This window comes from Lolium perenne, chromosome 1, assembly GCF_019359855.2.
Source record: "Lolium perenne isolate Kyuss_39 chromosome 1, Kyuss_2.0, whole genome shotgun sequence".
NCBI lineage: Eukaryota > Viridiplantae > Streptophyta > Magnoliopsida > Poales > Poaceae > Lolium > Lolium perenne.
Window position 1 is genome coordinate 67,574,434 of NC_067244.2, and position 15,153 is coordinate 67,589,586.

The window sequence follows — 15,153 nt, forward strand, 5'->3', positions numbered from 1 at the left end:
CTTCTTTGCTTTCATGGTCGGCTCTAGCTTTGAGAGCAAGGTTGTGTGATGCTTCATGATTGTGTGAGGCTTCATCAACACGGTTCATTGCCTTGAGCCTCTTTCCGGCTTTGGCCATGCTTTCATTGGCGGCCACATAGGAGACTAGATCATCGGAGTTGAGATCGGCACTCTTGGTCATGATTTGCAAGTTGAGTCCAAGGTTGGTGTCTTCTTGTTTGACGGCAATCATAGCAATGACCTTGGATTTTATGAAGGCTTCGTTCATCTCAAATCCGTCATTGTACTTCTCAACACCAAGTCCCTTGACCCTTACTTTCAGAGCACCAAGCCTAGCATAGGCATCAAATATGGATTCTCCATCTCGAATCATGAATTGGTAGGCCTCTTGCTTTGCGGTCTCATAGAGAGCTGATTGGATCAAATCGGTTCCCTCTTGTAGTACTACGATCCGATCCCACAACTCTTTAGCGGAGACAATGTCATCGACTTGATCAAGAAGCTTGCGGTTGATGCCACTTCTAATCTTGTCACGTGCGGATGCATTGAGTTGACGGTTGTAGAACTCGGTGGAGGTCAACCGAGTGGGATCTTGTGGCTCCCGATGTCCATGAACAATGAGCTCCCAAAGCTCCACACTGCAGCTGCGAATATGAGATTCCATAGCAGATTTCCAATGTGGAAAGTGAGTTCCATCGTAATGGGGAACAGTCCCACTATGGTTTATATGAGGCATGGGTGAAGTGTTTCTAGGATAGTTATGGTTAACATCATGGTAGGACTCCTTAGAGACCGAAGCCCCACTAGAAGTTCCACCCGCAGTTAGGTTCTTAAGCATGGCAGTCATTTCTGCCATTTGGTTTTGTAGCTCATCCTCCTTTTTCTTCTTCTCGGCCTCATATGCCAAGAATCTAGACTTCATCTCTTTAACCGAAAGGTTAGAGTCTTCATCTAGACCCTCGAAGAGTTTATCCATCTCACTCTTAAGGCGGTGAAGCCCTTAATAAGAGTCCAGGCTCTGATACCAATTGTAAGTATAGAGATGGTAAACCTAGAGGGGGGGTGAATAGGTTTCTACAAATTTTAATTCTTTCTTTGCAATATTAGGCTTTGCGGAATATAAAGATGAGCCTAATGCAAACTAGGTGAAACAACCTATATGAGGATACAACTATCTCGAGCACGAAGGCTCTCACAGGCAGTTAAATCACAAGTAAGGAGTTCGGTTAGAGATAACCGATAGCACGCGGAGACGAGGATGTATTCCCGTGTTCCCTTGCTTTGCAACAAGGTACGTCACGTTTGGAGGAGTGGAGGTCCCACGAAGGATTCCCCGCGCCACGAAGGCTCACCCTATTCTCCGGAGCCTATCCCACGAAGGAATAGCTCACTCACTTGTGGTAGACTTTGAGGTAGCCTCCAAACCTTCACAATCTTGCCCGGAGCAAATCCACAGCCCGGATGCTTCCGGACTCCTCTTGCCTACCTAGGGTTTCCAAGGAACCCTAGGAAGCAAGCTTCTCAATGAATACAAGGGGGAATGAGATTTGGCTTGGTAGAACGGTAGATCGGGTCCTCCTCTAATGATTCCCCGGAGGGATTTGAGTTTGGGTGGAGGAGGAGGGAGATCTGAGGCTTTTGGTGTTTCTAGCAATGGAGTATGAGAGAGAGAGAGCTCAAGAACAGTTTGTAGTGTTGTGCCTAACTGTCTAGAGGTAGGAGAAGGGCTATTTATAGTGTTCTTCGAAATATGGCCGTTTCCACTTGCCACCTCAGCTTTTCCTCGACGAACCCGTTCTGACCGGGCCACAGACCGGACAGCCCGGCGGAGAGGCCGGTCTGACCGGACCAGTGACCGGACGCCTTTTGGCTGGTCCTGGAGCTCCTCCGGTTGGCGGCCGGTTGGCGCCCGGTTGCCGCCCGGTGGACCGGACGGAGCACCGGACCTGCCGGTCGAGAGCCCGGTTGACCGGCGCAAACCGGATCTTCTGGCTCCTCCTTCGGAGCCCGGTTGCCGCCCGGTTGACCGGCCACCACGCCGGACTCGCCGGTTGCTGGCCCGGTTGGACCGGGCAGGTGACCGGATTTCTCCAGTAACCCCTTTTTGATTGTTGTTGAAATGGGGGGTCACCTTTAGCCTTCTTGTTCCTTTGATACACCATTTACGCCTCATTGCCTAATACCTGAGATTGTACTTATAAACATATTAGGCCAAATACTTTAGCACGGTGTCATCGTTACCAAAATAATGGATAAGGGTGAAATACCCTTACACATATGTCACCTCTTCTTATGGAGGGTGTGAACCATCGCCGATGGATATTCGGTTGGTAGACATGACAAATCGATCGATTTTCACTTCAATTGAGTGTAGACAATCAAAGGCTTGGTGAATGCCAATACTTGGGTTTATGTTTGTGTATTTAGAACCCATCAATTCGATATTTCTGGCCCATTGGAATGTCAATGTCTAATTTCAAGCCTCAGTGTATACATCTAGATAGTGCCTTAGTATTTACTATTCTAGTAGGTATGGCAGTTTTGTGTCCAGTATGTATGCATGATACTATTTATTGAAGTGGCCAAAAGTTATATACAACCAATCTTTACAGGACAATCCTTATACAATAAAAATAGCATTGAGGAAAATCAACGTCAACTTCCTGCTGCACTCTTCTGCGGTGCGCCATGAGTGGAACTTGATGCTGCCTATAGGTCTCCAATTTGAATCTAGGAAACATTGCTGATGGGGCAATCGAGAAGTCCACACTTGGATTAAAAAGATGTCGGAACATTTATGTAAGAAATAGATTGTCTTGGGAACTAGGGAGTTAAGCTAGTCTCAAAATCTCCGTGACGAAGTTGAACCTTGCTTAAACTTATCAACCATGGATAGATCTAGATTCTTCGGATTGTCAACGTACAAAGTAGAACAAGAAAATTGTCATAAATACACATTAAATTTGGATAAGCAAATTGTAGCACGAGCATTTTAAAGCGCTGATGAAGTGCCAAATACCTCCTCCGTTTTCATTTGATTTGGGTTTTAGGTTTAGTCAAAATTAAACTTTGTAAAAAAGTTTAGCCAAAAAACATGAACAAAATATCAACCTCTATGCTAATAAAAATATACTTTATGATGATTCTAATATTGTAGGTTTTTAAAAAGATATTGATATTTTTTAAAATATTTAATCAAACTTTATGAAATTAGTTTTACCGTATTAGTTTTACGGTATAAAACGGCAGCGCCCTGGCTGATCCAGTCCAACACCTGTGTCCACAAGACACGGGCGCGAACCTCCGTTGATGGATTGGCGCCAACGGCACGAACGCGAGGGATGCTGTCGCGCCCTAGGCCGGCGGGCCGTCTTCGTCGCCGGCGAGCTTCCCGTAGGCACCATTCTTTCCTGTCCTTCCCCCACTTGTACCGCATACCGGCATGGCATGCTTCTTGGCCCGGCCAGGACGCGGCGGGCAACGTGGCGAGGCTGTCAGAGCGCATCGCCTGGCGTGGCGTCCCAGCGGCAGCATCCACGGTGTCACCGTCATCGTCCCCGAGGAGAAGTCCGACGTCTTCGACTCCCTCAGATCGATTCTTCCTTCTTTCCACATTACGGCATTACACAGAGCAGTCGGTCACCTGTTCGATAGATTGCCCATGTGCTGGAAGGGAGTAAGTACATATCGCAATCTTGTGTTTAACTCCAAATTTTGCCTGTTCTGGTTCAGTCGATTATTAGGCAGTGCCTCCTTGCAACACAATAAACCTTGCAGTGAATATACGTGCAGTCCGAAGCTCTGGCCTCGCTCATACTGTCTTCTTTAATTTGACAAACTGCTTCACTGCACAAGGATCTAGTGTGCGACTACCTGATCCTGACAAATACAAGATTTCAGTTCCTCGCTTCAAAGCAGGTTTGCACACTTTTTGGTGAAAAGTTGGCCGCGTTCAATACCGCATTCAAGTTATGTATGTCTTTTCGCTGTAGTGCAGATATGCTATTCTGGTAAGTTTGCTCCCCTCGTTCTTCTAGGGCCATTATTTGGTTGAGTTGTAGTATAGTAGATGGCAAGAAGGTAGTACTCAGGTGGACATTACTTGTGTGATAAGATTTTGGGTTTCGTTTTGTGATTACCAAAATATGATATTCATCAAACAGATGCACCTTTTCTGCTACAGCAACTATAATCATCGTTTACCAACGATCCTGAAAATAAACAAGAGCAACAGATATTAGAACTGGCTGAAGGTACAGATTATATTCTGCTGGTTCGTGGGCTGGGTGTCCAAATTCATTATGATTGGGCGTAGGTGTGTAATGGTTCAACTTTATATGGGGTTTCACAGTACAAAAGGTTCCTACATTCGTAGCTGCAGTAGTTAAAATACATGCAGTTCTATGAAACTCAACGAAATAGATCTGTACTTTCAAATTGATGAAGTATATGTTAAACCAGTGGTTTTTGTAAGAACAACAATTCTATTCCGTCCCAATGGAATTCTGCCCATCAAGGCTATAAGAGAATACTGAATTTATATAATTTATAACCATTGAGTTGTGGCTTACATTAATAAACTTAGCCACGCAATTGCACATGCTTAGCTTGCTGTACAATGAGGTGGAGGTGCAGATTTAGTAGTCAATTAGTGGTCCAGCAACTGCACATGTACTAGTATTCTATTTATAAGGACAAGTTGGAAATTTGAAATAATTATTCACAGCGAGGTAAGAATGTTTCCTTGTGCTGACTTGAACACCTACGGCACAAATACTTTAGTCCCAATGAGGTGGACACCACAGACTTTAGTTTGGAATTTTCGCATCTGTCTGTGAACTTCCACTCTACTTTTTGCAGCAAGACTTGTAGTTGTCAACTCTTCTCTGCCCTTCCAGTTCTAGGTAAAGAACAGCAGAAGGCTATTAAACCTACGTCTGCTCCTGCCTCCTCCGATCAGCTTCTACTGCAAGTCTCCTAGGTACTGGTCAATCTCCACTCTCTGATCCAAGAAGCTCGTTCATTTATGAGAACTGTCTTGTTGTCTTTACTTCAGTTTATAATGCAAAGGTTTGTAAGAAATTTATTTTTTATATATCAGATCATACTTTGGAGTTGGCCGAAATACCCTTATTTTCTGCATATGAACACTTTTTTTTAAAGTTCTTGCTCGCTTTGACAGAAGACATGGAAGTTATGGTTCACAATGAGATAGTTGTAACTCTGCATACATGCCACACTCTAAGCTCCTGAGAGCTAAAGAGGCTAATGTTCCTTTTTTGTATTTCTTTACCCCTTTAAAAAAATTCAAACCTGAAAGTAAAGCCAATTCTGTCGAGAAAAATACTTAGTTGTGCAAAGTTGTTGAATTTGTTTTAATCGTACTTTCCGAGAGACCTACTGAGTATCGTCTAGTTACTGACTTGAAATATACCTTCATTTCCTCTTTCCAGCTATATGGCTCCGTTTCCATCTGGGATAATGTCCCCAGTTGTTGACCTCTTCGTACGCGAGTTATGGAAGCCAATTAAGAAGCACTTTGGTTACTGTCTCAAGCCTGAAAGCAAAGTTCGCAAACTAGCAAAAGCTGCTGATGATTTGAAGGAAAATATAGATCTTGTGAAGGAGAAAATTAAATTGGGTGAACTCGAGGGCAAGAAACCGAGGGTGCAAGCAACAAGGTGGATAGACGACAGTGCTAAGTTAGTTGAAGATGAATCATACAGAATCAAGAATACGTACGATGGAAGGAGCACACATATCTTTGGTTGCTCCTGGAATTGTTTCTTCAACTACAGAATTAGCAGTGCTGCCACCAAGAAGAAGGCTGATGCTGACGAATTCAAGGAGAGTACTCCCAAGAATGATAGTATCTTCAGTTTGCTCCCACCAGTTGGCAGAGAGCTGCCTCTGCCACCTAACATCATGGGGCAAAACAGGTACATGAAAGAGATTGTTGCTTGCATCAAACAAGGCACCACGAGCTTCATTGGGATATGTGGCATGGGAGGGGCTGGCAAGACTACTCTCCTTAAGCAATTAAATAACATATTCAGCTGTGCTGCAGAAACACATGAATTCGATTACATCATTTATGTGGAAGTCGGTCAGCAGCAAGATCTTGATACGGTTCGGCAAAATGTTGCATCCCAACTTGGCTTGGTGATAGGAAAGGATGAAAGCACAACATTTAGATCTTCATCCCTTTATAACTTCTTGAAAGAAAGGAAGTTTCTGTTGTTGATAGATGACCTTTGGCAAACATTGGACCTAGTGCAGATCGGCATACCGCAAGGTGGCAGGCTGATTGGCCCTCAAAATAGGCAGATGATAGTAATCACCACACGCTTACAGCATCTATGTCACAGAATGCAAGTGCATGGTCAGCTGATTATGTTACAAAGGCTGGAGTTTGAGGAAGCTTGGAATCTCTTTGATGCGAACGCAGGATGCAATAGAGTAACCAACAGCAGTGCACAAATCAGAGTTTATGCCAAGAGTATTGTGAATATGTGTGGAGGCCTTCCGCTAGCTCTTAAGATAGTTGGTCAGGCTATGGCATCAAAAGAAAGTGAACATGAGTGGAAGCATGCTATGATACTGCTTCGACGGTCTCAGTTCCACAAAGTTCCAGATGCAGAAAGTAACCTATTTTCTTTGCTGTATATTAGCTATGAAAACCTGCCAGATGAGAGGACAAAACACTGTTTTCTTTTCTTTGTCTTGGCTGGATATGATCATTATAGTTACGTTCCGTATGCAATAAATTTATGGATAGGACATGGATTTCTCGATGAAGATGATGACATCAGAAACAACTATTTGAGAGGTCACTCCGTTGTTGGATGTTTAAAAAGAGCCTGCCTGTTAGAAGAACATCCTCGAGGGGAAAATTATGTGAGGATGCACGATATAATCCGAGGTCTAGCTCTTTGGATTGTACAAATGCAACAGGGTGATAGACATAACAATAAGTGGCAAGTGCGCCTCTGTGGAGAACCTATGGAACCAGAAGAGTGGAGCACTGCCCAGAGGATTTCGCTCACGGGCATGAATCCTATTAATATCCCCGATTCTTGCAGTTGCAGTTGCCTATTGACTCTCTCGGTTCCAAGAAGCAAGATTATTGGAAGTGTTCCTACTGGCTTTTTCAGAACTGCTCCGTCTCTCACCTACTTGGATCTAAGCCAAACCAATATTCAAGAACTTCCATCAGATGTTGGAGCATTATTGAACTTGCAACACCTTGATCTTTCACACACCCCAATCCGAGCGATCCGAATGGAGCTTCAACTATTGAAAAGTTTGAGGTACCTATACTTAGGGCATACGCGTCGGCTGAAAACTATCCCAGATGGGACCATATCTTCACTAAGTAAGTTGAGGGTACTCGATTTATACAACAGTGGTCTTTTCTCAGTGGACAGAACACAGGCATACATTGAGGAGCTGGAGAGTTTGGTATGGTTACAATCTCTTGGGTTCACGGTGGATGATTCTGAGTCGCTTCACAGGCTACTCAATTTTTCTAATAACTCCTTGAAATTCCTTAATGTACAAGGAGTTGAAGGCTTGCAATTTCTCCATATTTCACCATCGCTTATTGGCATAATGAGGGCACATCAACTTGAGAAGTTGATGTTTCGTGGAATGAAAAGCCTGGAGGAGTTGCTGATTGGTGAAACCATTGTGGCTTCAGATTGGAACTTTCAAAGCCTTGACGATCTTATATTGGTTCATCTCCCAAAATTGGAAAGCATTGTATGGAAAGGTGTGGTGCCTCATGTTTGCCTTCCCACACTTCGTTTTCTAGTGATGTATGGCTGCCACAGCATCAAGACACTTACGTGGATCAAGGAGCTGCCCTGCCTAAAAGAGATATATCTGATTGACTGTGGTTCAATGTTGGAGTTGGTGGCTGATGATGAAGAAGCAAACACGTCAACTGCCGCACATTCATTTCCTCGTCTCAAGTTACTTGGACTAAGCCAGCTTGGGAACCTGCAGAACATATGTGGTGGCACACTTTCTTTCCCGTGTTTTCAGCGGTTACTTGTGTACAAGTGTCCTATGCTACTGAAATTGCCATCCAGATTACTGACAGAAGAGCGTCTGTCACTGATACTCGGAAGACAAGACTGGTGGGAACAACTATGCTGGGAGGATAGTAGCGTGGAATCTACTCTCTTCCCATTCTTCAGAGAATTGCCTGCAAGTTTTCGAGGAAATTTCGTAGATGTTGGCAATGCATTAATTATGTAGGTAGAAGAAGGAACAAGACTGCTGAAACTGTATGTCGCGAAATATAACATTGTGAGAAGGTTCGTTGAGAAACTCGCAGATGGCGGGGAGATCCTGACCAATTTCTGGGCTCTCTTCTATCTTGCCGGCATTCTGACTCGTTCCTAGAAGCGGACCGCAGGCATTTCCTAAAGGTTAGTTGCAGCTTAGTTCCGGCGTTGGGTTGTGATTCCCTCTCAGGCCCAGTTGTGTATGGTTTATTGATTGTGGTGTTCCCTCTCAAGAGGAACTCAGTGTCTAAACTTGTAGGGTGAAAACCCAAGGTCTGGTCTTAATTGGTTGTGCGTGGCAATGATCTTGTTAAAAGCATTGTTTTGTGAGTGCGGATTTTCTCCGGGTGAAAACCTATGATCGTTGATCAGGGCGATGGCGGCGCTTGTGCACTGTTCCCTTCTTGGAGACGTCGCTTTTCAAGATGATGGATTTCTGGTGTTGTCTTGGTGGTGTTTGGTCGCAGCTTCTTTTTTTTGCATGTGGGCATCTGTATTGCCAATAGAGCAGGCTGGGTGTAATTGATATCTTCACAATATTAATATATTTTTCTTTATCGAAAAAACCCTGTATGAATTCAGTTGTTTGCTCGTGATTAACCACTTCAACCTGTTTGAGAACGAGTGTTGTTGTACGCCTTTTTAAAGATGAGGATCATTTGTCATGTCTGAGAGTGAGTGCTACAGATCAGGTGAGCTTTGGGTTACACCATCTTCGGAGGGGGTTACATTATGATATCTGTTTTAAAATGAATATACAAAGTTAAGCAAACCATAGTATTAATCATGAAACCAAATTAAATGAGAAATTCATTATGGGTACCGATTAAAATTTTCAAGTGGGTGCATACAAAAATCTGTTTCCAGACTACATGATTGGATGTTCTGATATATCTTTTCTATTTTGCACCATGTTTTCTGGACAACGCTAGAGGCGCGCATCAAACTCAAGGCTTGCATGTTCAGTTGTGTAGTTGTGTTTTCACCAAAGCGCTAAGGCCATACTCATCCCTCTCCTGTAATTTGAATTGTATTATCTGTCGAAAGAAATTGTGTTACTTTTTATGGAATATATATTGTGTAACTCAAGATCGTCTTGGTTCAGCAACACATGTATTTATATATTAATCAAGCTGGTATTTGTATTATGAAATGCTTTGTCCTCCACTTTCGTTGATTTTCTAGAATTTGTACTTTATAATCAAAAATTGTTGCTTAAATTTCCGCAATACAAAGTTAACCAAACCATAATATTAATCATGAAACCAAATTAAATGAGAAATATCAGTATTTGTTTTATCAATGATAGTGTTCAAAGAGTAGAGAAGTTTGAACGCAAATCATTTCGAAAATGTCTTCTATTTTCGAACACACAACCAATGCATGCGTTTAAAGCGAATGAGTGAGTATTCTAAAGATCCATTTTGGCATTGTCTTTGTAGTTTTATTCTCATACACAATGCTACATCACTTACAAGAGTCATTCGTCCAGTAACAACCATCCAAATACTAATTCACCTTCCCTTCCCTCCCTAATTCACGATCTACTACATGCTAGAGCTACGACGAACAAGCCCTAAAGAAAACGCAAAGAACAACATTTTACTAGCCTGCTATATATCATGAGAAGATAAACGTAAAATAAGTACCTACCGGCCCGAGCACATACTACTGCGCCTCCAGGTCCCTCTCCCCGCCGTCCAGCACCCGCTCCTGCGGTGGCGGCGCCGGCGTCGGTGACGCAACAGCCCGTGACGTGCTGCCCACATGCTCCTTCCCGGCTTGCTCCTCTGCGGCCGGCCTGACGACCACCTCAGCTCGGCATACCGGGCACGTGGAGTGCTCCCTGAGCCAGACGTCGACGCAGCCCCGGTGGAAGACGTGCATGCACCTGGGCAGCCGCCGCGCGTCCTCCCCTTCCACCATCACGGCCAGGCACACCGCGCACTCCGCCTCCTCCTCGCCGTCTTCGTTCTGGTACAGGAACTCCGGCAGCGCGGCGATGGCGTCCGCGTCGAGGCCCGCGGGCCGTTTCTTGGGCGCCGCCGCGTCGTCCGCCGCGGCCGCGGCCTCGTGCCGGCGCGCGGAGCGGTGCACGAGGTACCACCGGATGACGCAGAGGACGAGCAGGATGGCGAGGAGGGAGCCGAAGCTAATGCTGAGGACGACGATGTAGGAGGTGGTGGTGCAGCAGGCGGCGCGCGCGGCGCGGCGCGACGGGTAGGGCGGCCCCGCCGCCGTGAGCGCGAAGCAGGACTGGTCGGCGGGGAGGCAGCCGCCGGCCGTGGCGTCCGCGGGCATGGCGCGGCCGGGGGGCGCGGCAGAAGACGAGGAGGAGGAGGAGGAGGACGACGGCATGGTGCCGGACGCGTGAGGTCTATAGGCGGTTGCGTGCGTGTGCGTGGAGGGCAGAGCTTTTGAAGGGGCCGGTTGCATGGTGGTGTGGGGAGTGTGGAAGCGCGGAGGGGACGGACGGGGTTCTTCTTCTTGAGATACGGAGTTGACCGCCGGGGCGAACGCGTTTGACAAGAATAGTAGGCTCGTCAGCGGTTGCGCCACGTCTCGGGGTTGAAGAAGCGCCACATTTTTTCGTTTCCAATTTTCTCTATTTTGTTTGGAGTTAATTGGGGGAGTTTCACACATAGCTCCGAGGCTCTTTTTGCTAAAAAGCTTTAGAGACGGCAGCTCTAAATATGGCAAAGATATTGCATGCGATCTAGCGGGGAAGCCTTGTGGAGGAGTGTTCACGCATAGCTCTAAGGTTCTTTTTTGCTAAAGAGCTTTGTGGCTTGTTCGCGCGGTGGGCGGGGTTGATTCACGCGGAGCGAACTGGTCAGCGACTACCGGCGGGTTGGGTGCATCCATCATGGTGCTAGCTCGCCGTGCTGAGGCAGAGAGAGTGGGGGCGACGAGATCGGCGGCGGGAGTGCAGAAGCGCGAAGGAGAGGAGCTGAAATCTTCTTCGCGCCAACGTGAGGGTGGGGATGGGTTCGAATGCGGGCACGATGCAGTATCTGAACTGGCCATTTTTATGCCTCTAAGCCCGCAAAGTGGCGGTTATTATACGGATGCTGGTTTGATGTGGGATCTGCTAGAGTTGCTTTAAAGACATAATCAAAAAGGTAGAGAAGTCTGTAGACTATCAGGGACAGAAGAAGGAAGCGGGGTGTAGCAAGAAAAGCTTTGGCAGATGCTTGAATGATGAACCCTCTTTGAATCGTACGATGAGTGAGTATTTTGCGGCGTGTTGCTCCAGGTGTCATATGTTCGTTGTTTTAATAGGGTGTGAGTGCTTGTTGGTGTGGAGGTTGGCCTCGTGGTGTTGTTGTTGTTTGATTTTTATCTGGGTTTTCTGCTAAATAACTGAGTATTTTTTCGTAATTTTTGTTTCCAAAAAATTAGTGGCAGGAGTAACTCGAAATTGGTTGTTTGAATATTACAATTCGCTTAGAAAAAATGGGTCAGCTGGGAAGCCTGTCGAATTGGTAGTGACGAACTGACAGCAAGCCAAGCCTGTCGTTATCCTTCACGCGATCGGGTCATTGGTAGTTGCGAGTGCCGATCTTCTGGCTGGCAACATCGACGGCGACCACTCCCTCCAAACCGCACGGCCTCGGTACCGTCGCCGGCGCCACGTTATCAACGCATGGCCGGTGCCGCCAGGCCTCTCCTCTCCCGCCTATTCACCCCCAATTACACTGCCATGGCCGCCGGCCACTCCCCATCGCCGACTCGACGCCTTGCCCACCTCACGCGCCACCTCCTCGCCTCCTCCTCCTCCTCTTCCGGCGAGCTCTCCTCCGTGGGCGCCCCTGCCGCCGCTAGCCCCGCCCGCGCGACCGCATCCAAGGGCTTCGCCGCCGTGCTGGTCTGCATCTTCCAGGATCCCCGCGGCGACACCCGCGTCCTCCTCACCAAGCGCGCCTCCTCCCTCAACTCCCACTCAGGTACAGTACAACGCCAGTTTCATAGGTTCCATGTCGATCGATTCTGTCACTGGAGTGATTTCATTTCTTAGCAAAAATTCTAGGGGAGGTGTCGTTGCCGGGAGGGAAGGTGGAGGATGGGGATGCGGATGTGAAGACCACGGCTCTACGGGAGGCAGAGGAGGAGATTGGGCTGGACCCGGCTCTTGTATCTGTGGTCACAGTTCTTGAGCCCTTCTTGTCCAAGGTAAACTAGTCTGACGCTTTTGCTTATTTCCAGTTGCCTAAATGTTCGTAAATCTAGGTCACCTAAACTTGCACATTAGTTAGTTCTCAAAAAGTATGCTCTCCAAAGTGTGCAATTTTGAAGTGTAATGTTTCTCCATTTTCTTGGGTCCGGAGTTCTTATATGAACAGAGGTGGGACAGAATGGTTTACGTATACTTCAATTTCATTAAAAAGCTACGAGTGGGCAATTTTATTATAATGTTACTGCATTTTATGGTCTGCAGTTTATATGTGAAGTGACTCGAGACAAGAATGGTTGGATGTTAATCCAAAAGCTAGGAAAATTGGCTGAGACCTGAAAATTTTCAAGCAACCTATGAATAGACATCCCCTGTAGTCTTTTTTTTTTTAGCTGACATCCCCTATAGTCTTGTGCTGGGACAGTCCCAATATTCGTTTGATAGATGTTCTAGATTCTTAGAATTAATCATGGTATGTTGATTGGTTACTTGATCCGGTGAGTGAGTTGATAACAGAGGTCATGATATTTCTTACTATATCTGCAAACATCATGTGTCCCTTTTTTTTGACCGGGTCATGTGTCCCTTTGTACATACCAAGTAAATATTATTAGTCTGTCTCTTAAAAGCCAGTATGACAAGCACAGGTGGATGCTGGAGTTTGGTGCATTTAGAGACAACAACTCGAGAAACATACATGGAATAATATACTTGTAAATTCATTTCATGTTTCCCCCTTTCAGTATTTTTACTCTAAACCTGTTCAGTATCTTCTGGTGCATATATTGCAAATGTCTTCTGACACTGGTCAACCAAAGGCGTATGTTGTATAAATCATACATATAATCAATTCATGAGAATAGTATGCATGCATGTTCGACGTTATTCTTGGAGTAACTCGTTTCAGCTATTACCCATTTCAAATTTCTTGCATAGTTTTGTGCTTCGGTTCCTGGTTAATTTGTTAAAGAACATACTCAAATTGATGATTCAAATGCGTGAGTACACCTAAGTCCATCTAGAGTTGCCCAAGATTGTTATGACTTGTGACATGACATAACATGCCCTAAAATTACTGCTTGCTCACTTCAGCTAACCCTAAAACTACTGCTTGTTCACTTCAGTTAAGCCAATTAGTTAAGTTCACTAGCTGCAGGAGGAAGTTGCCTGCTATTATAACCTTTGACTTCCCTTGGCAGCTTTTGAGTGAAACCAAGTTTTTTTCTAAAAAAATTGAAACGATGGCAGCTTTGTTGGTCTAATGCTCGACTTCACCTTTTGGAACCTTTGGAAGAGGGAAATTTCCCACTAAAATGTCATCATAGATTGAAACAATTAGAACATGCACACTCTTTTAATAGAACTGCAAATTGGCTATGGCTCATGCTTTAGTCTTTGTTTTACAGAATGGTCTTGATGTTACTCCTGTAATTGGCATTCTCTCGGATAGATCTTTATTCAATCCTGTCTTGAATAAAGATGAAGTGGAAGACATCTTTGATGCCCCTCTGGAGATGTTCCTGAAGGTACTACTGAGATTTGTATATTTACCTATCATTGAAATTCTTCAATCAGTTCCTATTCATTTCAACAAGGACATTTGCATTGTTGTATTCTCACTTCTATCGAAATCTGTAGGATGATAACCGGACAACACGGGAAAGGAATTGGATGGGAATGACTATCCCGGTCCAGTTTTTTGACTACGAGACAGAGGGCAAAAAATATGTCATCTGGGGCCTAACTGCACACATTTTGACCCGTGCAGCAGCAGTAGTTTTGCAGAGGCAACCATCGTTCGCTGAACTTCCGAGACCCAAAAGTGCTCCTCTAAGCAGCAAGCACTAATGAACTGACACCATCATTCTATAATGGTACCAGGAGTATTAAACTGAATAGTTAGTGTGTTTCTGTAGAGATGTAAAGTGCATGTCGTGTATAGGCCATAGCATAAAAACTAATATCCTGGAACATTTGGTGATCTCATTATTTGAGTTGAGAACGCTTGCGTTCTGTTAAAGAATGTTCTTTGTGGCCATTTATTTGAAGCTTGGACATTAAGGCCATTGTAAATATGGAGCAGCTTATGCTGCAGTTGAACTACTCCCTCCATTCCCAGTTGTATAAATCTTATGTGTATCTTCAGTTCATCAATTTGACCAACGTAATACAAGATATATACATTACAAAACATATACTACCTCTGCTTCAATAAACAAGACGTTTTTTTTTAAAGTTAAACTATGTTAAGTTTGATTAAGTTTTTAGAAGATATAATTAACATGCAAAATTAAAAACTAATATGGTTAGATACATCATAAAATATGTTTTCATGTAATATCTAGTATATAATATACTATTTATTGGTAGTTTGTTTAAAGTTTGGTCAAACTTAGTTAGCTTGACTTTTTACAAAAAAAGGTCTTATTCATTGGAAATGATGGAGTATTGTTAGAAACTTCAGATGTCATACTTCTTAATAATATAATTTGTATGTTGTATAATTATTTTATATTTATCAAACTTCATAGTTTTTGCAGTTCAACCCAATAATTTCTAGTGATACAACCTTTATTCAGCCCTTTCTTTGAAGGAAACTGCTGGGCGTCCCCCGGGGGATCTGATTTCCCAGCCCCCGGGTCGCCAGCCGTTGGATGGAACAACCTCCACCGTACGATCTGGTCGGAA

General features: G+C 44.7%; 3 protein-coding genes across 6 annotated transcripts; 2 read left to right on the forward strand and 1 right to left on the reverse strand.

Annotated features, from left to right (window-relative positions):
• Positions 1-3,258: 3,258 nt before the first annotated feature.
• LOC127296025 (disease resistance protein RPS2-like) lies at positions 3,259-8,906 on the forward strand. 4 transcript variants are annotated; one of them, XR_007848222.2, is made up of 3 exons: positions 3,259-4,981; positions 5,454-8,435; positions 8,526-8,906. XR_007848222.2 is itself a non-coding variant. In XM_051326058.2 (3 exons), exon 3 carries the CDS (start codon positions 5,458-5,460, stop codon positions 8,260-8,262), a length of 2,805 nt encoding a protein of 934 aa, XP_051182018.1. In that variant the 5' UTR covers positions 3,259-3,918; positions 4,861-4,981; positions 5,454-5,457; the 3' UTR covers positions 8,263-8,906. The 4 variants fall into 4 exon arrangements, 3 of the variants coding, with proteins under 3 accessions (XP_051182018.1, XP_051182026.1, XP_051182013.1); XM_051326058.2 differs by having other exon boundaries at positions 3,259-3,918; positions 4,861-4,981; positions 5,454-8,906; XM_051326066.2 differs by having other exon boundaries at positions 3,259-3,918; positions 4,899-4,981; positions 5,454-8,906.
• A 788-nt stretch (positions 8,907-9,694) lies between these two features.
• On the reverse strand, positions 9,695-10,730 carry LOC127343257 (uncharacterized). Its single transcript, XM_051369396.2, has one exon. It carries the CDS (start codon positions 10,725-10,727, stop codon positions 9,960-9,962), a length of 768 nt encoding a protein of 255 aa, XP_051225356.1. The 5' UTR covers positions 10,728-10,730; the 3' UTR covers positions 9,695-9,959.
• Positions 10,731-11,820: 1,090 nt separating this feature from the next.
• LOC127296047 (nudix hydrolase 15, mitochondrial) lies at positions 11,821-14,615 on the forward strand. Its single transcript, XM_051326078.2, has 4 exons — positions 11,821-12,238; positions 12,322-12,464; positions 13,872-13,991; positions 14,104-14,615. Exons 1-4 carry the CDS (start codon positions 11,938-11,940, stop codon positions 14,311-14,313), a joined length of 774 nt encoding a protein of 257 aa, XP_051182038.1. The 5' UTR covers positions 11,821-11,937; the 3' UTR covers positions 14,314-14,615.
• The last annotated feature ends 538 nt before the right edge of the window (positions 14,616-15,153 follow it).